Below are 27,840 nucleotides of genomic sequence, written 5' to 3' on the forward strand. Positions count from 1 at the left end.
GTAACTATTGTAGGAGAATGCTAGCACTGAAGTTGCTCAACTGGTAACCAAATGGGCTTCTAAGGCCTAACCTCAAGTACCTGTAATTACTTATAAAACCCTACATACTGTGTTATATCAAGGAACTTTCTTTCCATGTTCAGTTCAAAGAATAAGGAAAGACAGGTTCTCTACAGGTACTTGGACAAGAAAAGCCCATGATTTATAAACACATTCCCTCTTGCATGGAACATTCAGTCCCTACTCTCCTACTGTATTTCAATATTGAGCCCTAAGATTGTTTTGGCTTTATAATAAGTTTGTATTACATTAAAAATTATGATACTGTAAGAGGATTTTTAAGCACAAAGATACTTATTTGTGTTGAATAGTAAACAGAGAGATATTGTATTGAAAAAAACCTTACCCGGCCAAATGGTTCAAAGATTCCACGAAGCATATCTTCAGTTATATTGAAATGTAACGAGCCTACATAGAGTCTCATGGGGCCTGCACTTCCCTTTTGTAAGTTATTAGCCATTGCTGCTGCTCTGTTTTTCTCTGCCTAAAAAAATTATACACAGGAAACACTATAGATTACTATACACAATAGTATAAACTATGTTGCATTCTACAAGGAAACATTTCTATGTATGTGTAAAACACAAATCTTTCTCTGTTATATAAACTATGTAAGCTAGAGAACAAAAACATTTATATTTGAGAGCTATCTGACAACTAACACAGCTGATACTTTTATTTTACTTTCAAGTTTTTGTTTTATTTTTTTGCTAATAAAAATTGTCACATAAACAGTCTTATTATCTGTTGGCATCAAAAGTTAAAGAAAGTCATAAAAACTATCTTTGTCTTTCATATTGAGAAGTTACACAGGGTAGTGTCTATTGCAAAATCAATCTAAACTCAATTTCAGGATAATACATAGTTCCCAGAATTTTCCAGCAATCCTTGAATCCTTACTTCCTCTGAATAAAAGAAATGCTACTGATCAATTAATGTTAACTTCAAAATAAGCCAGCTCGTTTCTTCTAAATAGACTGGAAACCACCTGTCTTTTCATCTTATTTCTCACAAAATCCAAAATGTTAAGCCAGATCTACAGGATGTAATCAGCCAAGATGGAAAAGGATTAAGAGAATCAGTGATATCTCCACCAATTTACATGTATGATGTAATCTAGGATCTCACAAACTATTCCTATCAGTCACAACAGGCAGCCGAGATTTCAATTGATTTTGAATAATCATGAAAATAATACCACTAGTTTTAAAAATGTTAACTATATTAGAAACAACACATTAAGCAATATGTTTAATGAGGAATCATTTAGTCTTATCAGATCAAGCCTTATCTATTAGCACTAAAAAAAGATTTCAAGTCAAACTTACCTGAGATGCTTGTACAATAATTGGCACTCCCAACACTCGCTGTCCAGTTAATCCAATGGCCAAAGGAACTGAGCTGACATCAACAAATTCTACATAAGCAATTCCTTTTGAACGTCTTGAATTTCTATCTGATATCATGCGTACATCACGGACCTAGAAAAAAAATGAAGTATTGTTTTAATTGGTTGAAAGCTTTAATGGATTTAATATCTATATACCACTAAATATAAAATCAAACCACTACTTGAAATTTTCAAACCTGATACAGGATCACTTAGTTTTCTGAGATTTTAACAACAGATTCCATCCACATAAGAAAACTTATCTATGTTGCATTGTATATGCACACCAGGGAGCTTCCCAGAGTACATAATATATACTATATGCATGCGATGGAGAACCATGTCCAAGTAAAATTAATAATATCATAACAGTTAAATCATACAAGCTGGTTTATATATAAAATATTTTGATAGAAGACTTTGTAATTTTCTCAAGAGGCCGATACTGGATCCCAGTTCTGGACAACTTTTGTCCAGTTTCCCACCTTCTCTTTTTACGGAAGGATTCAGGCCCAGATACGGGACAGAGGCTTTTAGATAACCTCTGGCAAGAGCAGTATGGGGATGGTGCATCCATTTAAGCTCTTCTTGACCTCTTAGCTGCCTTTGATACCACCAACCATGGTATTCTTTGGGATAAGTTTTGGTGTTGGGAGCTGGTGACAGTTTTGTGGAGAGGGTTTGGGAGGGTGGGTGGGGGGCAACCCTGGTAAAATAAATTGGCTATGGGTAGATGGTTCCTCTGTACCTGGGGGTTTGCAGACAATAGCACTGCTCTAGGCAAACCCAGTACATAATCTGGTTTGTGTGTGTGTGTCTTCCTGGACTCATGATTTCTGCTCAAAGAGCAGATAGAAGTCTTGTCTAGGAGGGCCTTTTCTCAACTTCAAGGTTGTACACTGACTATGCACTTTCCTGAACTGAAAAGCTATTCTTTCAGTCACTCATGCCCCTACTCACATCCCAGATGGACAAGTATAATGTGCTCTATATGGGGCTACCCTTGAAGAGTATTCAGATGCTGCAACTGGTGCAGAATGCAGCAACGTGAGCCATTTTGGGCGCACCTCGAAAGGCACATATAAATGAGCTGTACCGAATGCTAGTTTTCTTATGGGTTCAATTCAAGGTATTAGTTATCACCTTTAAAGTCCTTCAAGGTATGGGACCAGAATACCTGAGAAACCGTCTCCTCTTGATTACATCAACCAGTGCCATCAGGTCAAGCAGGAAGGGAATGCTGTATGTCCTTGTCACTCAAGGAGTTTAAACTAATGAGATCTAGAAGGAGGACCTTTTCAGCTGCTGCTCCCACCCTATGGACCATCCTACCCCAAAGGTGAGGTGAGCCTCCACTCTTCTAGTTTTCTAGAAGAATATTAAGACCTCGCTTTCCAGTTAGTGAAGTGTCAGGCACGAAATACCAGGACCACAAATGAATTTCCGATTAAATTGATTTATTGCTAATGATGTCCATGCACAGGAATCTATGGTTAGCAGTATCTTGGTGCTAGATAAAGGCCAACAGCATTCAGGAAAAGATGGATTTAGTCGGTTTGTGGCTACATAGACACTTTAGGGTGATTCTTTTGACTCTGCCACCAGTTTCTGCCATTCCTTCTACACATAGATACAGGATGCAGTCCTGGCGATGTCTGGTGGTCCAAAGACTCTTCTGCTGCTTTATTAATCTCCTAATCTTTGAATTTTTAACCTGGTTTATCTTCACTTGCATTTTTAACCTATTTTAACTGTTTTTAAATTATGCTTTCATTCATGTATTAATATAGTTTTATTATGCTGTTGTAATTGCCCAAAGTCACTTAGATGGGATGGATTATGTAGAAATTTAATAATAAATAAAATAAATAAATATCTCAGAACAACCCGGAAGGAATTAAAAGAACTGCCAAGAGTTCTTCATATCATACCTTTCCTACAGTAGAGAAAAATTCTTCCAGGTCTCTTGGCCTAATTCTTGCTGCAAGCTGCATGCAGAATACTGTTCGAGCATCCCGTTCCTCTGGAGTAAGATTATCAATAGGCTCTCTGAAAAACAGTAATTATTATTGATATTATTATATCAATATAAACACATTTAAGATAGATTTGAACAGATTTGATTTTTACATTATTAAGAACACTTGTATTCAAACAGAGATAAAGATTCATTAAACATGCTTTTATAAGACCGAGGGGGGGGGAAGAGTACCCATGTTTCAAAAGCAATTCTCCTCCTTTCAGAATCAGGAACATCATTTCAGCCTCCAGTGAGCAATATATTTCCTGAGTGTAACTATCTCCCTTGTATTTTCACATGGACTATATTGCAAATGAAGCGAAAAGGACAAAGCTTTCCTGGACATCTACCTATTTTAGCTTCACTTGAATGCTTTTAACTCTTGCACTGGAACATGGTGATAGCCAATGCTAACCTCTCATGCCTTCTCTGTTGCAAAACCTGTCTCTGGAATAGCATTTCCCTGGAGGTTTGACTTGCCTGATCCTGCCATCTTAACACTCTGAAACCCTAGCTTTTCCCAGATATTAGTTTAGGGAACTATGTGCTCTCTGTGGGAAATGAATTAAGATTCTGGTTGATTAGCTCATTTTGCTTTCATTGTATTGGATATGCTTTAAACTTATACACTAATCAGTTGACATGAGTGACCTATAAATTTAATAAATAAATATGCAGAAGAGAAGACAAATAGATTATGGAAAAAGGAATTGGATATAACAAGAAATTTTAACCCAAACACCTATGACTAAGGGATGCCTGCAGTTTCAGTGGAGATATATATTTCAGGATAGGAATCTCACCTCTTTACAATATTATAAAAAATACTTTTAACTTCAATATATTTTAATTGATCTCCCATCCTCAGAAAAAGTTTTCTAACTTGCTTTTCTGAAATATACACATATATGCATGTTAACAATGCCAACCCAGAATAATCCCACTGCCAATTACCTCTACACTCACAGTGTATGTGTTTTCTAGCACATTCTCTTTATAAACATAAATCCATATACATTGCAAGAGCAGTCAATCACACAGAACAGAATTTTTTAACGACAAATCAGTGTAGAATATAAATGTGTAGAACATTCAATGTTATGGAAATTTTAACATTAAGCAAGATTCAAATCCCTACCTTACAGGGCTTTTGTCTTTTCTGAAAGGACTTTTGCTCCTAGATCGACGTCTGCTATAAAAAAAATGTACGGAATTATGAAGGGAATAAATATAAATATAAACCATTAAATCCATTATTAAAGAAAATAAGACAAACCTTATTTTCATGCTGTGTGGCAAGCCCATTTTTCCTCTCATGGCACTATTGAACTTTGGACCAGAACTAGGAGTAAAGAAGAAAGCAGTGTTATGTACAGCCTTTATCATTCTGTTTGACATTTACCATTAAGAGATATATTCTTATTAGTATCATAACCATTACACTGCATGGTTATGAAATAAAACTGTTACTCTAATGTAATTATATTACAACTGAAGTTTCTAAAATTCTCAAGCTAAAAGTTTTATTTATTTACTCTTAAAGAAACCTAAAATAATAATTTCACACAACTTACTAGGGACTTCTGTAACGGCCTCTGAATCGGCGTTCTCTGCTTCTTGAACGGCTACGTCTCCGTTCTTTACTTTTACTGCGCTTTCTTTCTCGACTCTTGCTTTTTTTCCTTTCACGTTCACGGCTTCGTTTGCGCTCCTTGCTGCGGCTTCTCTTCCTATCATGACTACGACTTCTGCTCTTGCTTTTTTTCCTCCTGAACAGAACAGATTTAAAAAATCAGTTATGTTTTCAAAGAGGAAAAACATTACTAACATGTCCATATGAAATAAGATTAGGTGACTTGAAAAATGTTTGTCAATTTTAAATAAATATTACACAATATTTAAATGAATATAATAGCAATAAATTATACAACTACCTGTAAATCTCACAATTAAGAAACATATCTAAGGTTAAAAGCAAAGCCATTTAGGTGAAAAACGTATTTTAAACCAAGTGAATATATTGCTGCTTTAATCTTTACAATTCTATTTCCTTACTAAAAAGCTTCTCAGTCACAAAAGAATGTTTTAAAAATTACAAATAATTATACCTACCAAGTTCCTTTCTAGGAAATTGAGCTTCATAACTGTATCTGCATTGTTCATTTAATGACACTGGTTTTTCACTCTACTGCTTGTGTATTGTTAGATATGTTCCAAGTGGCCACTGGAGCCAGTGGCTTGGATCCAAAGGAGCCCTTCCACTAGAGGAAAGCCTCTTCCACACACAGAAGGGCTGTTTCCAACCTAGCAGAAGAGCATTATGTGAGAAATGTGAACGAAAATTGAGGTAAGTTATTTGATTTATTGAAATTACTTTAGATCTCCTTATACCCACAAATTCATTCAATAGCTAAGCCTCATATTCAGTGTCCTCACATTAGAAATACCTTCCCATATATTTGTTTTAATGGATTGGGAATTTTTTTCCATGAAGAATTAATCAAACACCACTAATGTTTCTTTGCCTCATAATTATCTAGATCCAAAATCAGGTTTTTTAACTGCTATTTGTTAAGTATGTGTTTATATAAATGTATTGTTTTACTAACAAATATTGGTTAATTAGATTACCTCAAAATACTGCTAAATTTAACTTTATGAATACAAACTTCAATATGAATGCAAACTGTATGCTTTATAAACACCTCAAAGGAGATGCGAGGGAGATACTAGTGGAACAGCTTGTCTTCAGAAGTTGTGGCTGCTCCATCACTGGAGTTTTAAGAAGAGACTAGACAGCCACTTGTCTGGAATGGTATTGGGTTACCTGCTTGTGCAAGAGAAATTGGGTTGGACTAGAAGACCTCCAAGATCTCTTCCAATTGTTATGCTGTTATGAGTTAATACCATTTTCTAACATAATTCCTACAAGTCTGACCAAGATGCAAAACAGCACAATTCTAAGATCTAAAAATATTAATGAAATTTAATAGTTCCTATAATTTAAATATTGTTTTCAGTAGAATAAAGCTCCCAGTGAACACAAAAATACATTTCCAATTCCAACATATACAGCAGGCAAGATGATAAAATAACTAATAGTTAATACAACCGTGATAGAGACTCAAACACACAGCTAGGATCTAAGGCTGAATAACAAAGTCAGTTTTCATAGTTTTGAACACTCAGCAAAATCAGGGCAAGTCTAATCTCTGGGGCAGGGACTGGCAATTATTTTTTCCCCAAGGGTCCACATGACAAATTTGGACTGTTATAGAGGGCCAAATCAGTAGGCTGAACACAATTCTGCTGGAGATGCCCACATGTTGACAGCAGAAGGAGGACAGAGCCTTGGCTCACTTTGTCTGATGTTCTTTTGTCATAGAGGCAGAGAAGTTCTTTATCTCACCAGCTGACTAAAGGAGCACACTTGGCTTCTTTTACTGCCCTCTGTGGCGTGCCTGTTTATATTTTATTTTCTAACTTACAACTGATGCAACTGGACAGGGGCAGACAAAGGGCTGGTTGTGACCTGAGGGCCATAAAATGCCCAGGTCTGCTCTGGGTGAATAGCATCCCTCTCCTGTGAGATCTAACAGAAGAATAAATATAACAGTGAAGAGCCACTCCCACAAGTAACCCAGTTGCAAGCCTTTATAGATAACTGATAGAACCTTCAATGGAAGCCAAAAGCATACTGGCAATCAATGCAGCTTGCAGAGCACATGCTGAATAAGAAGCACCTTTAATTGCCCAGAGTGCTGTATTTAGCATCAGGATTCCCAATTATCTATAGGTTTCGCCTGAGATAGCACAACTCCATCCAGAACAAAAGATGTTTGTTCTGAACAAAAGATGTCCCAAACTAGCAGGGGCATAAAAACTGAGACCCACTCTACCTCCCTAAATCTGAGGTGAAGCCTGTATTTTCCCATCCAGATCAAATAGGGTTTGACCACATAAATGATTGGTGCTAGGTCAAACAATTTAGAGCAAAACTGCAAACAAAAAATAGCACTTCATCTTATTTTAGTGCTTTAAAACAGGAGTCCCCAACTCCAGGAGAGTCCATCAGTCCACAACATGCCAAAAACCAGCCCACGCAAACAAGCAAAGCCTCATCTGTGGGATGCAGGCAGGACACAAAACCACACTCCCTCCAGTCCGCGGAAAAACCTCTCAAAGAAACCAGTCCCTGGTGCTGAAAAAGGTTGGGGTTGGGGTTTTACAATGTTTATACAAGTAGCCCAAAACTTACAAGAGTTCATTTAGTTACTATTTAAAGCTACAACAACCCTAAAAAAGTGACTTATGACCATTTTCACACTTATGACCGTTGCAGCATTCTCCTGGTCACATGATCAAATTTTGAATGCTTAGCAACTGGTTCATATTTATGATAGTTGTAATGTCCTGAGGTCATGTGATCATCTTTTGTAATTTTCTGACAAGCAAAGTGCAGAAAGTGCAGTTAAATGAAGACAGATTCACTAACCATGTTACTAACTTAATAACTGCAATGATTCACTTAACAACTGGCTAAAAAGATGTAAAATGGGTCAAAACTCAATGAATGTCTTAAATTATTTTAAATTATTTAAATTATTTTAAGTATTTTCAACCCCATGAAAAAGCTTCTACACAAGACATGGAGAACCCAAGTCCCATGTTGTGGCCCTAAAGCTTCCTGTGACTGATTAAAACTAAGAGCAATGTTTTGGACATTTTTTCAATGATGATAAAGTTTTGAAACAAGGTTACAAAAACAACAGTCCCTAGTCTTTTGAGGCCAATGAGCACACATGTCATTCTGATGTTCAGAGATGGCTGCTACAATGGGTGTGACTTGCCACAACCTTTATTAGAAAGGAAACTGTGTGTTGCTTCCTACCATTCTCTGTAGTTCTTTGCAAATACTGACAACTCTAATAATATATATTTTTTGATAGGTAGGTAAAGCATTGATTACAGCTACCAATCTCTTTTTATTTTTAGGAAGCACGTGCAGACTACTTAGACTATTCGAGGTCGGCTTGGAAACAAAAAAGATTTTGGAGACTGATGCTTTATAGCATGCCAGCTTCCTTCCTCATTCCATTTTTTAGGAGCAATCTCATACATTCTGGCAGCACTTGTCTTGAATTTACTTGTCAGAATTTTAAAAATTGCTACTTTAATTATTTCCCACAATAAAGATATTATCTGCATTTCCTATAACATAGGTATTTTTAAAGGTTTAATTGAATGATGTATAGGAACAGTATTTATCAAAAAGAGAAAGTATTGCTAAATACAAAAAATATTTAAAAAGAACAGAGAACAATAGTGAATATACATTCAAAGCCTATGAATGTACACTATGTCAGTAAATATAAATACATGCTCTGTCTTATCACAGTAAAAGCAACTTACCAGACAATTCAACATAAAACATTTAAGACAAAATTTCCTTGTAAGAGAGGATTAAAAATATGGGGAAGAAACTTAAAAAGTTTTATTTGAAATATACTACAGAACTGCTGGAACTGGAATTGATAGTTTATCCCTTGAATGGAAAACTAATGGAAGCTCCTATGAACAAAATACTAAAAAATTATTTTACTTAATTGATTTTCAAAAATTAAAAGAAAAAAACTCCTCATGCTTATATAGTAAAACATGACAAGGTTAAATTCATTAAGACTTCTTAACATCAAAGGCACTGAACAAACCTTAAGCAAGCAAACACATTATAAAACCTCTATCTTTAAACTATTGCTTAAACTAATTAATAGTGTATGATAAGGTAACATTTAACTTCAGAAGTACTGTTATGATGTAATTATACAACTAATGGAACAGAACTATCAATAGTTTGTTAATTTAATGGCCTACAATTCCAATCCTCTTTTGATTTTTCCAAAGGGGGAAAAAACTTTCCTCCACTCAATAAACAGCAAAATTGCATAACACCTTCCTGCCAAAATAATATTTAATAAACAGAGGAATTTTAACTAATCAGTGGTTTACCAAGCTGGTACAAAAATTGCTAGGAAATACAGATAGTCCTCACCTTACAATCATTCATTTAATGACCATTTGAAGTTGCAACTGCAATGAAAAAAGCGATTTATGACAGTTTTTCACACATTACTGTTGCAGCATCCTCATGATCATTTGATCAAAATTTGGATGCTTGGCAACTGGTTCCTATTTATGACGGTTGCAGGATCCCAGGGACATGTGATCCACTTTTTGCAACTTTCTGACAACTAAAGTCAATGGGGAAGCCAGATTCACTTAACAACTGTGTTACCAATTTAACAACTGCAGTGATTCACTTAACAACTGTGACAAGTAAGATCATAAAATGGGCCAAAACTCACTTAATAACTGTCTTGCTTAGCAACAGAAAATTTGCCTAAATTGTGGTCTTAAGTTGAGGGCTATCTGTACAACTCAATTATTAGACCAGGGGTGTCAAACTCACAGCCCGCGGGCTGCATCTGCTGAAGTAGGCATCCGTCCCGTCTCTTCCACCCACCTACCCGCAGAGGAGAATTAGAGTGCTGATCTGGTTCTCGAAGAAATCCAGTTTGACACCCCTGGTTTAGACCAGTGTTTCTCAACCTTGCCAATTTCTTCTGGCTGGGGAATTCTAAGAGTTGAAGTCCACCCACCTTCAAGCTGCCAAGCTTGACAATCACTGATTTTGACAGAAGAAAATATATACCCAAATCAGCACACATTCCACCATTTCAAATAAAATTATAAAATTATAGGAGTAGGAAATGCTACCATCTATTAGAAAACAAGTAAAACTAAATAAGATTGGCTGGTTTTCAGATTTAGGCAGATTTCAAAGGACAAGGTCAAATCAGAGTCTACATAAATTTGCAACATAAAAAGAATAAACTGAAAGAATTACAGAGATTAAAGTCTGCAAATGCGTTGTCAAATTTATTTTACAATTTATCACCATTAATTGTATTTTGTTTTTACATACAGAATAAACTTAATTCAAAGTACGAAGTATATGAATGGAGGAAACTCGGATCAGATTTGTATATTCTACAAATGTGACGTAGTAGTAATTAGATTTTTAGCCTACAAAAGTATTTCACCATTACTATAACTTACTTTTTCTCTGCCACAAAGCTACTTATCTTGACTTTCCCAGTGTACAGGATGAGTAACTAGAGATGAATTAGCAACCTTAGTTTAACCGCTGAGCTCCAAATTAAAAAAACAAAAAACCTACATCTAAAAAAAAAAACCTGTAATGAAGACAAGCAGGCTACTGGAATTTGAGTTAATGCTTTCTGTAATAACTTCAACATTATGAAATAATTAATGCCCTGTTTAACCTAGTTTATGTGTATTTCTCAAAGTGAAGCTAAACTAGCCTACACTGGGAATAAAACCATTCCATTATATTTTGAACAGTAAGAAGCTCTAGTGCCGGGATGGTGAACCTACGGCACAAGTGGCATGCGGAGCCATTTGTCAGGGCACGCAAGGCGTTGCCATGTCAGCAGGCCAGCACACTGGACAGCTGAGTTATGCCTTTTTTAAAGCCATTTTCTGCCCTCCCCAGGCTCCAGAGGCTTTATAGGAGCCTGAGGGCGGCGAAAAAAGCCTCCCCTCCTCCGAGGCCCTTGGAGGCTTCAGGAGCTTCCCTGAAGCCTCCGGCGTGCAAAAACCCAGGCAAACCAGAGGTTTTGAAACTAAAAACAACCATACGATTTCTGGTTTGCTCGTAGTGTTGTTTTTCCTCCTCTGGAGCCCTCAGGGAAGCCTCCGGAAGGCTCCGGAGGGCTTAAACCGGCTCTATGAGCAAACCAGAATTCTGTTCCCGAATTTCTGGTTTGCCCATAGGGCTGGTTTTTTGTGCTCCGGAGGCTTCAGGGAAGCTCCTGAAGCCTCCGGAGGGGCAGGGAGGCTGTTTTCGCCCTCCCCAGGCTCCTATAAAGCCTCTGGAGTCTGGGGAGTGTGAAAAAAGCATGCAAAAAATGGGGGTTTGCGCCTGTCATGCGCGCAGGGGGGTCGTGCATTGCATTATGGGTGTGGTACACACTCCTGCACTCCCCCCGCTTGTGGCACATGAGCCAAAAAAGGTTCGCCATCGATGCTCTAGTGTATTCTGAACTTGTACAATTAGAAGTTTACCTTAGCTGGAGATTCATCTATAAAAATTTAGTAAATTGTTTCCCTTCGTCTTTACAACACAGAAATGTATTTTAAAAAAATAAAGCAATGTTTATTCCAATATGGTTATATGGCTTGCAAGAAAGATATTCAATTGAAGGAGCCTAAGGAAAGAGTGGGGTATTAAATTTTCTACTATGAAAGTCAGAAGACCATCGTAATTTTAAGTTAACAGTTATTAATATAATCACATTACCTCAAAAAGCAATAAAACTATTACTATAAAAGCTCAGTTTTCTAAATGGACACTCAGTTGGGGAATTTCAGATGCAAGCACAAAATGTGAATTTGGACTTTTTCAATGTTCATATCATCTATATAATTTTGTAAACATTTAAACTAAACTAAAATGTACATATAAATATTTGAGTTAAAGAGGCAATCCTCCCCTTTCAATTATCTTCATGAAATTGAGAGTATGTTGTATTGTAAACATTTTATCTCCTGAAAAGATGGTCTTTTGTTTTGGAGAGAAAGAGGAACAAATGCTGGGAAGGATGTAAAAATGAAAACATTAAAATGTATACAAAATCCCTTGCTACTTTTTTCCTACTATCTTAACCAACCTGAAAACCGAATTACAAAAACTGAATTAGGGAGGTTAGACATCCAAAGTTATCAATAAAAACGTGAATGCTTTATTAAGCAGAAGTACATATTTAAACAGCCAGCAAATACTTACTTCTTACTTCGCTCTTCATGTCCATTGGCACTGCTCAATTTGTTCTCATCCTAAGCAGGGTTGATAGAAGAACATCATGAGGACGAAGTGGAAACATTTCAAGTGGTCAAAAGGGTAATGGGGACAGGGATAAGAAAATACAAAACAAAAATTTAATACTAAATTTTACATTCAATATGGAATGCTACTAATTAAGGTAGACTTTTTAACCACTTTGCTGCTTACATTTAAGTCATACAACTATAAATAGCAAATTACTATTTAAAAATGATTTAAATTATACAAACTTTCTTACAATGAAATAAAGCCATCCTGCAGTTTCCAGCACTGAAGTGGTTAAATGATAAAATATAAACAAGAAATATCAAGTTTAAAAGCACATTCATATGCTATAATCCCATTTGACCAATACCAAGGCTATATTTCTGCCTAAGCCCCAAGTGACCAAGCTAGCAGCCAGCCACTATCGATTTCCTGTGACCGATGCCATTCCTGAGATCTTCGCCCATTTTCGTTGGAGGGTTGGGACTGTAAGAGCTTGATGCCACCTCTGTCACACATCTCGCCCTGAAGCAAACAGGGATTCACACTGCTTTAGTAATGTCGACTCCCAAGTCATTCATCAAAAATCCAACCAGTCCAGCCTAAATATTTCCTATTTTCAAACCTGTTTACATGGAAAATATCCATGTTAAACTAGCATACAATATACTTAACATTACAATTTATATTCATTTCAAAATTTTACATAAGTACTAATTACATAATACTAAAACATGAACATTTAAAAGGTTACAACACTTTTCCAAATCTCATACCGAAGAGCTGCACTAAATATACTCCAAAATCAACTAACAGTTGCTGTTATGTTTATTGTAGTTATCACACCAGTTACACCATGAGTTCAACTGCACATTAAGTTTTAAATATATATATATATATAAATTTGTGAAGCCAGTGCTACTGCATGCATAATTTCATAGTTTTCTGAAGATCTGGTGAAATCTATATATATTTGCTCCCTATTTAGTTCTGAAGCTAGGTACTCGGAAGCGGAGAAAGGTAAAGATTTCTAAGAAATTACTAGATAAAAGAGTACTCTGTCACAATCAACGTAGTTCGAAATATCTTTCATGTTTACTATGATGTGAACTATTCAGGGATCCAAGAATTTTGGAAACAACTTTCACATAACACTTTGATTACTGTCTGGTGTTGCTAAAAATTAATAACCCATCCTTAAAAAAAAAGCTGTAACTCCTCTTGCATTACTAAGCAGACTAAAGATTTGTTTGTCATGAACTTAGGGAAAAAGTTATTCTTGGAACCCTGCTGTTTGCCCAAACCATTGCATTCACCTTCTTGGTCTATCAAAATTGAGGTGGTAGTCTTTAGGAGTGCTTTTGTTCGTTTGTTTGTTTTACCTAGGGGGACCACGGTACAGCGATACGTCACTCAATTACTACCTTATGATTGACAGTTCACACTGGAATCAAAGGTGAATTCATGGGAGTAGAGGTGAGATATCGTTAGGCAAGTCTACAAAGAGAGATAGATGGGCATTTATTCATCACGCTGAAGTGAAACTACTGCACAATATAATTACATTAACAGCATTTAGTTACTGGTAAGATACACGTAATGCATGTCCAATAAGATAAATCATGAGGGCTCCAGGGATTTTAGTTTATAGTTCAGCAGTAGTTTCATGAATAATGCTAAATGAATATTGCTAAAGAACTTGTTAGCATATCTTCTCACCTTCTTAAAGGGGGCTTCGAGCATTGCTTCAATATCAATATCATCAGCCATTTTTCAGGGCACCTAGAAAAAAAATAACATCCTTTAGTCAAGAATCTACTTCTGTATTTGTGATCAATTTAAGATTTAGTGGTACCACATTTCCGAAGGATGTTGTTCTATAACTATGCACTAAGTACATCTAAACTGAACTTATCCATGTATTTAGTACTTTTCTCTCAAAGAATGAGTTAATTCCTACCTTAGAAAGTACTTCAGAAACATGTATGCTACACAACTTTTTACAAATGAATTTATGATTTTATAATTTATGAATTTCTCACTGTAGATTTCACATAATTATTGCTAAATGTAGCTCATATTGCAACTGTGGTATAGAAAGTCAGCTTCTTTGTTCTATACCAAACCTAAATTTTAATCATGGGCAAGCAATGCAAAGGATACAGATCCTAAACAGATCATAAAAATCCTGTACTGAAAGTAGATAATGATTTTTTAAGTCTAATCAAGTTACTATCCTTAACCACTGGGATTTGTGAAACTGTGCTCTTGGCGGTGATACATGTATGTTCTTCTAAGTAAACAAAATGAATCTTCATTATCACTTTTGGTGAAGTCTAAATGGTTCCTTACTCGAAGAGTCTATTCATCTAACATATTTCCTTGAAATTTATTTCAAATGTAATTCATGTGATGCTACTGCCTTACCTCCAAGGTGTGGGAGAAACATCCCTATGATGGAAAAAAGCTCATTAGAGCTTCAGATTGGAAGTTCCTCATGAATTTGATGATTTCCTAATTCCCCGAAATCTGCCATGAATCATTGACTCCTTGGGTCAAAAATTCGAAACAGATTAGTCAAGCTATCTTAATAACCACTTGTATGGAATTAGTATAGATTCTCAAATGCAAACTTGTAATATAAGCTTCCAAGTTTGTCATAACAATTATGACCAAATACTTCAGTGAAATGAAAAGGTTACAAGTGGCAATTACTATATATAAGATGAAACTAGAATTTCCAAGTATGGAAATTGAAATACAGATGTACATATTATCTTGCTTTTTACTACTACCTTTTGAGAAAATAGTGTAAAGACAGAATATATGATGAAATGCATGCTCATTATTGAATTCAGGAAATATGAAAAGATTTGTCACCAGTTACAGCAACAATTATATTTCTATTCAGATCTCCTATACAATGTACTATTTCAAACTATTATAACACTTTACTGTTAACAATTTGTAAAAATTGCTGTAACAATTTTTCACCTTTTCCAAAAACTAAAAATGCATATTACACATATACCAAAGTGATTATAAAATCTGCAGGGTTGCAGAGTTATTTGGATCCAAAGTGAGCGACACATTTGAAGAAATGTGGGGACATGAAAAGTATTCATTAGCATCTCCTAGGAAAATACATATTTGAGTAAACAAATACTTTATGGTCATTGTGAGGCCCATTAAAAAGGCACAAGAAACCCCATGTGAAGGCACCAGCAAGCCTTTTTACATTTGAAGATTCATATCTACTTTGGATCCAAATGGCTGCATATTGCTATAAATTTGCCATTTAAGTTGAATGAGAGAATTTCTCAGGAAAACTTTCAATAAATGTAGAATCCAATGTAATGAAAGAAATATTAAAGTTGCCTCAGACGATCATCTTCTGTGACATGATACTCAATTTATAGAACTACTGTGCTCATATATTATCTACCTCTGAAACAAATATCTACCAGAATATATAACTGCTACTGCTATGTAGAAAGCAATATCTTCAAAAATCCTGTATTTAAGTATCATCATCCAGAATGTCCCATTAAACATTCACAGCCCTATAGGAAGAGAAAAGAAGCAGTACTGTGTAGAAAACATTTCTAAGCATGTCACAGAAATAAAATTAGGGATACACTTTCAAATTATGTCCAGCAATTGATTAAATCTGTATCAAATAACTTCATACTGGCATATTAGATAGTAGAAATGATAGTAAGAATAAATATGACTACACAAATCAATAAGTTGCAACACAACTTATTAAGAATCCAAAGGTCATAAGCCTGTTGGAAAATGAGCAACTAAACCCAGCAAATATCCCAGCTCTTGATATTTGGATGAAAATATAACTATTTGCAGAAAAATACTGCTTAAGTTTTAGTACTTGTACAAGTAACAAATTGTGATCTTCTCATGCTACATTTTAGGTTTAAATAAAGTGCACTTGAACTTTAAAATATTTTCAACACTGTCCTAAGTAATATGGCGAATAAACAGCATGGGATAGGGGAATGTGACTTTTAAATGAATACCACAGAGTTTGACACCAGACAATTTAGCAAACTCACATTGAGGGAAACCTATCCTCAAACAAAAACAGTATTGGAAGATCTGCCATTTTATATATGGAAAGAACAGAACTTATTAACCCCCACTCCCACCCAAGTCTGTTCTAAAAATGTATTCTATTTCTTTGTTTGAACATATAAAAGTTCCATAAGGTAATCTGATTAATAAACATTATGAATTACAATTTTTAAAGATGTTGAAATAGGCCTATAGCGCTATAGTACACTAGGCATAGATACTGTGCTATATTATAGAGCAGTTCAAAAATAAATTTAAGAACTTCTCAAGCACTTCAAAGAAATGTCAGGTATTCATGGAAATATGGGAAGAAAAGGACTGTTAGAAAGGCTGGCTTTCACTATAGTAAAAACAGCGCAGCAAAAAAGCTAGCAGTATTATAATTAGCATGAGATACAATTAAATAATATTCTCATAGAGAATAGTATTTACCCAGTACTGTATCAGTCCAATATCTTTTTTTTACAGAATTAGTTATCATTTTAACAGAAAGCATAAGTTCTATCTGCAAGTATTATAAATTAAAAATTATAATAAAAATGTTATAATATAAATGCTTCAAAATGTTTTTGAAAATTAAAAAATGATGTAGTCCAAACAGATCAATTCAAATATCCCAGGCAATATAACTAAAATTATTCAAGTAAACAGGAATATTAAAATATACAGATTTAGTCTGGTAACAAGGAAGTCAGAACTCTGATGGTATTTGCTTAAAAGCCTTTCTTAGGTTAAAGTAGGTTAAAACATTACAGAATATTATACACTGTATATCACACTCACACACATACAGAGCAGAGATATTTATTTTCCATCTATTAAAGATATACTGATCTGGCCAATTAAATATTAGTTTTGCTTTTTGGCAATCTGGCCTTTTAGTGTAGAATCCAAACAGTTAATTAAAACAAAACCATATAGATAATGCATTTTCAGAAGCAATATCTCCAACATATCATAATCCACCATAAGACTTAGCACAGTAATCTACAATTCACACAAACAAATTCAGGTATAATTCTCTAAAGAGACCTTGTCCCATACCCAGGTTGCAATAAACCACTGTTGAAACTTTTGTGCATTTCAAAACTAGTTTGTGACTTAGTAGGCCTGGGTTAACTACAAAATAAGATCAGGTTTTTAAGAAAGATGGGTTGTCGTTTTTTACTAAACATTGTCTAGTTACATAAGTGAAATGTTTTCAAATTGTAAAGCAAAAAAATGCGTGCATTTACTTATTTAAAAATATAAAGAACTACACATTTTTGGGAAACAAACCACGTGTACGGATTTAACCTCTGCAGCTATATACCGTAGAAAGTTCGTCATCTACCCCCCCCCCACCTGAAGATCTTCGGCCCAATAACTGTTCAAAAAAAAATACCACGGTAGTAAACAGACTTTCTACTCTCCTTCCAGTAGTTATTACGATGGCTCTTTACTAAGCGCCCTTATTCTCTCGGGTCATCAGCCTTTCGTTAATACACAACAGCACACACTGCGAAGTTTTAAGGCCCTTCCCGCGAGAATATCTAAAGCAATAAAGAAATAGTTAGGAATCTTGTGGCGAAATATATCCCGATCATAATCATGAGACTCAGGAAAAAACTCTACTCCACGAAACCTTCCGCGCGGAAATAAAAACACTATTTCCAAAACTAAACCATACCATTCGACTTCCCTCGTTTTCTCCCGCCACCCCCGGGCACCACGTTGAGGCCTGTACACCCCCCTCCCCCGCCACAGGAGCTGGGACTTCCAGTCCGGTTGACCAGACCAGTATTAAATCGAAGACAAAAAGAAATGGGCCCGCCACCGAGAAGGCCTAACGCAGACACCCTTAAGGCTCGCAGAACCCGCGCTGCCATTTCCCCAGAATAATTCATAAGAGAGCCGTCAAAAATATGGAAGCTATTACCTGCGCTGCCGGCCTCTCGCTTCTGCTCAGGTGTTTATGAGGCGGAGGGATACTGCCACGGCCGTCGTTTGCTTGCTCCGGGTCCGGATACGCGTGAGGAGAGGGGCGCTGGCCCTTAAACGAAAAAATTACCTCAGCAACAAGAGCAGGCAAAAAAAAGCTACACTAAGAATGACCTCGAAAAATCAGCGCGAGTAACGCAAGGAAGCTTCGCAACAAGAACACACGGGCTCCGCTTTAGCAAAGGCGACTGCTCCCTGAAATGGCGCCCGCCGCGTCCTGATGCTTGGAGGAGGATCTGTGTTGCCGCTATGGGGATGCCCAGACCTTGCTGCACGGGCTCTCGCGAGACTTCCGTTCCAGTCGATTGTGTGTACTACGAAATTCTCGCGAAGAATGTGTATCTCGCGAGGAAGGCGTTCGAAGAAAGCAATTCAACAACTCGCAAGAGCGGTACGTTGTTTATCCAACCGCATCCAAAACCGAGGTCGATGCCATACGTGGTTAACATTCTCGCGAGAAGTTGTGCAATTCTCCGCGTCATAAAAGGAGGCAAAAATATTAGGCTCTACGTAGTAGGTGGAATGGCTTGACTTTACGGATGCCAGTTTAAAAAAAAACCGGTTGAAAGGATTATATGTATTTTAAAAATTGTACGTTCTGAGTTTGGTAGACTTGATTTTGAATGTTTTATTATTTGGAGAATAATGTCATTGTGAATATATTGCAAATCCTAAATACGTAATTGCTCAGTAAGACATTCATGGAAATCATTCAACTATCCTTAGGTAAATAAATACTACAATTATAAATACTATTTAAATAAATAGGGGAAACAGTGCATAAGATCTTCAACGTAAGTTGTTCACCTGAATTGTCTATCCATCCACCTCAAAATTGAACAGGAACAAATTTGGTTTGATATGGCAGATTAATATATTCCATCAACTTGTTATCAACAGCCACATAAATTTTCTTCATGAAAATCTGTTCCCAAGAGACAAGACCTTTCAAGTATTCCATCAATACACCTATCGTTGCTATGATTGAATCCACCCACCATGCTATTGATGGTCGTCTTTTTCTAGATTTATAAGTTACAATATTTCTTTGCCTAATGTGTTTGTGTATTATACTTTAAGACTAGCTGTCCTCTAAAGATGCTTTTTTATTTTCCTTGAAGACGTTTCGTTTCTCATCCAAGAAGATTCTTCAGTTCAAGTTCGGAACTGAAGAAGCTTCTTGGATGAGAAGTGAAATGTCTTCAAGGAAAATGTCATCCAGTTGCCTTTTGAAAAAGCACTTTTGAACAATAATGACTTGGATGACTAAGAATCTCCATAGGCCGAGTGTCTGCAATCTGCGGCTCCGGAGTCACATGCAGCTCTGAAGGCCCTCTATTGTGGCTCCCTGTCAGGTGATCCCACTTCTGGCTGGCCCCGCCCCTCACCCTCCTGGTCACTCCTTGCCTGGCGTGAAAAAGTAAGGGCAGTGTTGGGGAATGGAGAAGCAGCCGGGGCTGATTTTCCGCCGCCTCACTCTTGCTGGAGCTTCTCCCAGTTAGTACTGGAAGTGCCTCGGTCACTTGGGGAGACACGGGTGGGAATGGGATCTGGGAAGAGGGGATGATGGAAAGGGGGACAGGCCCGCAATACTCAGCCGTGACTTTAAAACTTGCATGGGGGACGTTTGCCACCAAGAGGACACTTTACAATGAAAGCTGGCGGCAGAACCGTTTCACTGGAGGAGTAAAGAAGCTCAGGGCAGTGGAAAAAGGGGGCTGGCCCCGCTGAACCTCGCACGCCCACCCTGGTGGGTCAGGCTCTGAGAAAGCTGGAGTGTCCTCGCCAATGATGCTCATCCATCAGCTGGTCTCTCTGTATCTCTATGTCTGTCTGTCTGTCTGTCTGTCTGTGTCTGTCTATGTCTCTCTGTCTCTGTCTCTCTCTCTGTCTCTCTCTCTCTGTCTCTCTCTCTCTGTCTCTCTCAAAGCCGAGACTGAGGCAACCCAGTGAGCTCTCCTTGGGGCTCTTCGCTGCTCCTTTTCTTTCTTGGCAACTTTTTGGAAATCCGGGCTGACTGAGGAACGAGCACAAGCCATGGGGGAAGCTTCCCTTCAGGTGACTCTCCCCCTCCTCCTCTTGCAACCACAGCCAGCCAGAGAGAGACATAGAGAGAAAGAGAGATACAGAGAGAGAGGGTGGATAGAAGGGGAGAGAGGGAGATACAGAGAGAGATACAGAGGGGAAGAGAGAGGGAGAGGGGGAAAAGACAGAGGGGGGGGGAGAGAGAGAGACACGGGGAGAGAGACACAGAAAGGGGGAGAGGGAGAGAGATGTCAAAAAGGTTTTGTGGTTCTGGGTGTTTTTTAACAACTGGTTTTCTGCCATAATGACCAGCTGGGTAGGTGTGGCTAGGGGCTCATGTGAATGGGTGGGAGGGAGTGACATCGAGTTGGCTGGTCAACTGAGGTTTTGTGGCTCCCAGTGTTTTCTGTGGGGAATGGGTCCAAATGGCTCTTTGAGTGTTTAAGGTTGTAGACCCTTACCATAGACATTTGAAACTAGCTATTTACACATTAAGTGTGGACTCTTGAGTTGATTAATGGTATTCCAAGAAGATAAAAGACTTCTTGAACACCAAAGTTCAAAAGCATCAATATTCTTCTCATTCTGTTTCTTCAAACTCCCAAGTGTGAAAAGAGGAGCTGACAAATGTCATTAATACTCCCATGGACTAGAAGGTAAGTTTCTATGAATGAAGGATGCAGTGGTGCCAGCACTTGCTCTATGATCTTTTCAAATGCATCCTCCATTGATAGCAGCTCTGCAAGCCTACATTTGATACTGTCATAGAAAAATAGCTTTCAGTCCCATGGAAGTATTGATGCTGTTGGAGTAAGAAACATCGAAATGCCAAATTGTATCTATTATACATTCAGCTAAAGGTTTCTGCTGGAAGTTCTAGAGTGGAAGTCGGGAACCTGTAATGACCTCTGCCTTAGATCACTCAGATTTAAGCAATTATTGTGACAATCCAACCCAAAATGCTCTGTCCCTTGACTATAGGAATTCTGGTTCAATATATTTTGCTGCCCAAACTGAACTTTGATGACTTTTAATCTGCACTGGACTTTGACCACACTATTGCTTACTAATTCTATTGTGTCTTCTTCTGTTTCTGACACTAAAATGCTAGACTGCTTTGAAAGTACCAGCATAACACATATTTCTTGTCCACACGTAGCATGGGTTTGGTTACACATTTATTATAATTATTTGAAGTGGAAATAGAACTATAAAACAAATTATGGTAGTCTAGTAGCTATAGAATTATAACGTGTTACTTTATTTAAAAACTATTCAGACACAAAAATTAACCTGGTTGCTCTATTTTTTCCATTAATACCATTTTCCCTCTCCAAAATCCAATGATACAGCAAATCTGAAAATTAATGTGTCAAAGCCCAATGGGCTTCTAATGTTATCACAAATATCCTTTAATTTATCCATACATTAACCAAGAGTTCATCATACGCCCTTTTCTTAATTCTTGCTCACTAAAGAATTATTGCTAGTACTCAATTTATTGTCTGGCATAGTTTACTTCTATTACATTCTGCTATTACCATGTTCAGCAACCAAACTTCAAGTTTTTATTCATGCATACCATTTCATGTTCACTTTTATCATATTTTCTCTAAACCAAAAGTATACACTAAACTTAATTTCTGACATGAACATATTTCTCAATTAGTTGCTAAAGATCTCACCATTTTCTGTCAAAAATACATGTGTTTGCTCAGGCACAGGTATGTACAGTATTGGTAAAATCAAAGTTGCCTGTGTCTCTAAATGTTTATTTAAATGGGTTGGTTCTACTGCATAATGGCATATATACAAATCATCCAAAACTGGGATTTATGACACAAGAAGACAATAGGCAGAAGCAGAGCTTTGGTAAAAAGCATAATTTATATTCTTTTATTTAAGTTATTTTAATCTTCTATATGAATATGCTACCATAATACCATTTTGGTCTCTTAAAAGATGTATTCTGGAACTATGACATAGTAAGCTACTTAGACTATTGCAGTATTCTTTTATTTATTGTTGGAAATAAATGTTAGCTTTTCAACTCATGAGAACACCTACAATGCTTTCTTACTTCACTCCCAACAGAATTAAAAATTAATTTTTTATCCAGCACAGGAAAAAAAGCTTAATTGTGAACAGAGTTTAAAGTGTCTACTGTTTAATAGGTTTACTGCTCAGTACAGTGACAAAAATATTTAAAGGAATGCAAGAGTTTGCAATCAGCCCACATGTAATACAGAAAGGCAAAACAAAATACATGTCTGCGTGTGTGTGTGTGTGTGCATGCGCGCGCACACGCACACAGACACCGAGCAGGGTAGGGGGAGAGAGAGAACAAAGAAGGTTGGAGATCTGTCATACCTTTCCTGACCTCAGAATAGTTGGTTTGGTATGTTTTTTCAGAAAAATTTGTACTACCAACTAGATTTACTGCAGAGTATATAAGGATGCATAGAAATGAAACATTGGCAAGATTGCATGACAAATAAATGCATGTATAGCAAACTTGTTAATTATTTTCAATTCATTTGATGGCTACTAATATTACAGGTAGTCCTTGCCTACCAAATGCCTCATTCAGCAACCTTTTGAACTTGCAATGGGGCTGAAAAAATAATGACCAGGGCCCACCTTTTCAGCATCCCTGTCTCATGATCACCATTACAGTCTTTATGTGTTGTCCTGTGCCTGCATTTTTCTCCCTTCACTTTCCAGAGTAGAGATATTGGAGAGGAAGAGATTACAAGAGAGTAACCAGGCAAACAATGGAGGATACTCTGGATACTCAGTCAGGGCTGCTGGTGCCATTGCATTGCTTTTAATATGCATTCTCCATTGGATCCCAGCTTACTTTCCTGTAATCCCTTCCTCTTTAATGAATGTAAATACAAATTTTAATTCCCTTCTTGTTAATTATCTCAGCTACCTGGTAAGCATTCCAAATAATTTCTCACTTAGCATAAAGTGACCAGATTTTCAGATTGGTAAAGAGGGACACCTTTGACCGGAGAGGGGGGGGGGGCTTGATTAAAAATTTTATATGGAGCAACAAAAATTTTCATACAACGCAAAAAATAGTATTGTAATATTTTTTAATTTCAACATAACTACAATTTACAAATATAAATTGTAACTGTTGCCAAACATCAAAATTTTGATCACGTGATCATGAGAATGCTGCAACGGTTGCTAAGTGTGAAAATGGTCGCTAAGTGTGAAAAATGGTCATCAGTCACTTTTTTCAATGCCATTGTAACTTTGGTCACTACTAAACCCATTATACCACCTTTCTTGCCACAGTTCTTAAGTGAATAACTGCAGCTGATAAGTTAGTAACATAAGTGAATCTGGTTTCCCCATTTGACTTTGTCAAAATGTCACAAAAGGCGATTACATGACACCAGGACACTGAAACCATCATAAATACGAATCTGTTGCCAAACATCAAAATTTTGATCATGTGACCATGAGGATGCTGCAACGGTCGCTAAGTGTGAAAATGGTCGCTAAGTGTGAAAAATTGTCATCAGTCACTTTTTTCAATGCCATTGTAACTTTGGTCACTATTAAACCCATTATACCACCTTTCTTGTCACAGTTCTTAAGTGAATAACTGCAGCTGGTATTTTGTATTTTGGATAGAATCTGTTTTTAAATAGTCTAAGACAATTTAAAAAAAGAATCCACCCAGAATAAATTGAAGTAAAGCATTTCAAACTATTCCACACAGAATAAATTGAAGTAAAACTATTTTAAAAAATCGTATGAACAATAAATAAAATATTATTTTTAAATACATTAAAAAAATAAAAGAAAAAAAACCCGGCTCACTTACCAGCAGGAAGGCATTCCAAGTCAATCCAGAATGATGTAGATGTTAATAAAAAAAACTGAGCAAATTAAAATGGTGAAATTAGTCCCAGGGAAATATTTTTCAAAGAAACCTTGATAATGACGAGGAGCCACCATATTTCCCACACGAGCCGATCTCCAACCTCCATGCCCCTCCCCTCCGGGAAATCTAGGAAGGAATAGTCGCTACTTCTCTAGCCAAAGTATTTCCTGCAGCTCTATGGTACTGGGTCATCTTTTCTTATAAAGGAAGTAAAAGCTTTCAACATGAAGCCAGAAAATTGGGACTTTATAACGCTGCGGGACACGGGACAAATTGTTAGAAATCGTGACTGTCCCACCAAAATTGGGACGTCTGGTCACCTTAACTTAGCAACCATTTTGCTTAATGACAAAACTGCCAGGCCCAACTGTGGTTGCTAATGGAGGACTACTATATTGCAGATAAATAATGAACGGAATGCCACAAGGAACAATCTTAGCTCCTCTATTCTTCAGTATGTTTGTTCATGATTTGATGAAGAGATTAAATGGGTGCTTCCAATATCAGCAAATGACAAAATTAGAAAGTTTGGACTTTAATTTGTGTTTTCGGGCATTGGTTACAAGACAAGAAGACATATTTAAAACATTCTTATTGCATATCAGGTGAAAAGTTGGAGATATGAGTCCTCTTCTTCCAGAGGCTTTCTGGGTATGCATACTGTAACTCTGTCACCTGCCTTGGTGTGGAATTTTGTAATTCTTGCTGCCTCCAGCTGTTTTCTAGGCACTGTCTCATTTGGGTCCCCGTTTCTAACTCTCTCAGCAAGACAGAGGATTCCCACACTATGCGTTAATTTCTACTAATTTAAAAGGAAAAAGGAAAATAATATTAAATGCTATATTCACTTCTTGAAGCATGTGTCCAGAGAAATCAATCTTTTATCCCCCTCCTACTTTTGAGACCAATCTATACTAAGCTAATGAGATAAATGAAATTAAACTTTATTCAAATGAGGAAAAGATAAACATTCCATTTTCACTTTGAGTGATGCATTACAAAACGATCAGTTGTGAAGGAAATAAAAATAGCAGTTATAATGATAAGAAGTATATTAGAGGAATTTATTTAGAAGTACCTCTATTGCAAAGAGATTCCAAGTTGCTGAATTGTTAAGATTGCACTGGAGCAAAAATACCAGAGATAGCAAATTAGACTAAAAACTTGTAGCCGAAGTAAAAATAATAATATTCAATTTTTCCAGTTAGATCCATTATTTCCTAAAATGATCAGATCTCTAAAGCTATAATGCTTGGAATTTTTCATTCTTTTTCAGACATTCAGAAATACTGTTGTGTAGCCATGGTAATCAGCTGCTTGGATTCCCATCTGTCGAAGAACTACCTGAAATGCTCAAAAAAATAAAAGTTATTTTAACTGGAGAGGGACAGGTTTTTTTTTTTACATAAGCACTTCTCCCTCACTGATAGTAGGAAAATCTGCAGTCTGTCCGGCATGTAGTTAACGTAATAATTTCAATATAGTTATAGAGATGGAACAATGGGAATTCCAATGGAAAAAAATTATTAAATTTGCTTCAAATATTATATTGTGAGAATTAGTATGAGATGTTTTATTATATTTCATCATTATTGCAGTTACAATTGCCAAAATGAGCAACTTCTCCATAAAGCTGGGAATGCAAAGAACAGATTAGATCCTTTTCTATGTGTAGCAATGTTGCCCAACAATGTTGCCCAACAATGCCCAATAATAATGGAAAATAATCATTTTGAAAGCCATAATTCCTTCCTGAAATTTTTAAATTAAATTTTACTAATCCATGTAAATCTTAAATTATACTGAAGTGTCATTGATATATTGAAACAGCTACAACAATTTTATTTGCTTTCTATTGGAAAAGATCTTAGATCCTCTCTAAGAAACAATTATTTATTAAATTGCAGAAATATAATTCAATGTCAGAATAACTTTATTTTAAAATCTAATGTACAATTAAAACATTTAGAAACATTTTGACTATAATTCTACACATGGAATTGTGCCACATCTGAAATTTGAGTTTATATTTAAATTTGACATATATGTATATTCTTAATGCATTGTTCATTATCCATAATTTGTCTTTTTTATTCTTACTGATTTTAATTATGTTATTAAATGTTTTAAAAGTTCAACAGATACAGTATGTTTTCAAGAAATCAGATATGAAATGTTTCATAAAAATGAATGGTGTATTTTAATACATTTATGATATTTTAGACTTATGACTTGGCTGTACACTTCTATTTTAATTGATTAAACTATTTGTGATTGTTCTTATAATAATTATTATAATTTATATTTTTCTATAATATTTTAAGCATGAATTACTTTTCTCTAAAACTGTAACACGTATCTTTTCCAAACAATGAAATGGGGAAAAGTAGTAAGTCTCCCAAATAGGATAAAGCATAAAGGTTTCAGTTGATGAAAGTATGTGTGCTTCAAGCAGAATATCCTAAAATAGACTGTTATGAAAACAGATTGCTATGAAAAAAACGCCAAGGAAGGTAGGTGAGATTTCTCTCTTCATTGGAAAAAGCTGCCACCAGGGGATGCTATTGTATTATATTTGAAATAAGGCAAGTTAGGCACAGTTTCCAAAGACAAGTTAATAGTATTTCTGCCTTGTTTGTCAGAAGAGGATGCTGTTTTGAATGGATTATGCTTCCATACATTTTTTCTTTAGGATTTCCATACATTATCTTCATATTATGAATGAACTTTACTGTGGTACAATAAAATCACAGCTAAAGTTACTGTGGATGAAGATCTGAAAAACCATAAAATAGTATTAGTTTGTCATTTTGAGCTATTTATAAAAAAATAAGGGCAGGATATAAATAAATAAAAATAAGTAAAAATAATCTATAATTTCTTTCAAAAGCCATGTATTCTATGCATTAGTGTGCCCAAAATTAAATGAATAATAAACCTGTGGTTATTTGTCCACTTGACTATTACTAACAAAATATCAATTTTGAGAGCATGCTTGTATTTAGAGTTTCAAAATAAAAATGTAATGATCAGGGTCATATTCTGTGGGAAAATGATGGGTTTTTTTTATTTCAGTAAACCCAAGGCCGGCTTCATATGTGTTTTCATGACATGTTGCTTTATGCAAGGAAATATATCTATGCGAGTCAACTTGCAGTAGCATCCCATTGTTTTAAAAGTCTTGATAAATTTTGAAAAAGATAGATCATAGACCCCAGGATATCTATTTTTTAGTTTAAGCGGGTTTAGAGATGCGATACGAGACTCATGATCTAATAAGACGAGGGATTACTGAAAGGAAAAGTGTTGGTATCAGATCGGGGCAAAAAAGCCCAACAATGATTTTATTAAACGAAACTGTTTAACACTGTTGCACTCCGAGTCAAACTCCAACAGAGGGAATGTAGAGCGGGGTCCTGCCCAGTTTAATATACGCGAAGCGGGGAGGGGCAGCGGCA

General features: G+C 36.2%; 1 protein-coding gene across 4 annotated transcripts in view; it reads right to left on the reverse strand.

The window, feature by feature from the left end:
- Nucleotides 1-18,705, reverse strand: part of RBM39 (RNA binding motif protein 39) — a 30,977-nt gene extending 12,272 nt beyond the window's left edge. Inside the window, exons 1-10 of one of the 4 annotated variants that reach the window (XM_087720277.1) lie at nucleotides 18,392-18,704; nucleotides 15,846-15,944; nucleotides 14,101-14,163; nucleotides 12,340-12,389; nucleotides 5,045-5,239; nucleotides 4,747-4,812; nucleotides 4,609-4,662; nucleotides 3,382-3,499; nucleotides 1,389-1,541; nucleotides 407-544 (exon numbers count right to left, since the gene is read on the reverse strand). In XM_087720277.1, coding sequence (XP_087576403.1) covers nucleotides 407-544; nucleotides 1,389-1,541; nucleotides 3,382-3,499; nucleotides 4,609-4,662; nucleotides 4,747-4,812; nucleotides 5,045-5,239; nucleotides 12,340-12,389; nucleotides 14,101-14,151 — 825 coding nt within the window. In that variant the 5' untranslated portion in view covers nucleotides 14,152-14,163; nucleotides 15,846-15,944; nucleotides 18,392-18,704. Of the gene's footprint in view, nucleotides 1-406; nucleotides 545-1,388; nucleotides 1,542-3,381; nucleotides 3,500-4,608; nucleotides 4,663-4,746; nucleotides 4,813-5,044; nucleotides 5,240-5,582; nucleotides 7,242-12,339; nucleotides 12,390-14,100; nucleotides 14,164-15,845; nucleotides 15,945-18,391 lie in introns of those variants that run through there. The other 3 variants (XM_087720278.1, XM_087720276.1, XM_087720279.1) reach the window with 3 other exon arrangements.
- Between the last annotated feature and the right edge of the window lie 9,135 nt (nucleotides 18,706-27,840).

Source organism: Thamnophis sirtalis, unplaced genomic scaffold, assembly GCF_051295495.1.
Source record: "Thamnophis sirtalis isolate CommonGarterSnake01/CBP01778 unplaced genomic scaffold, rThaSir2_p1.2 scaffold_7, whole genome shotgun sequence".
Lineage (NCBI taxonomy): Eukaryota > Metazoa > Chordata > Lepidosauria > Squamata > Natricidae > Thamnophis > Thamnophis sirtalis.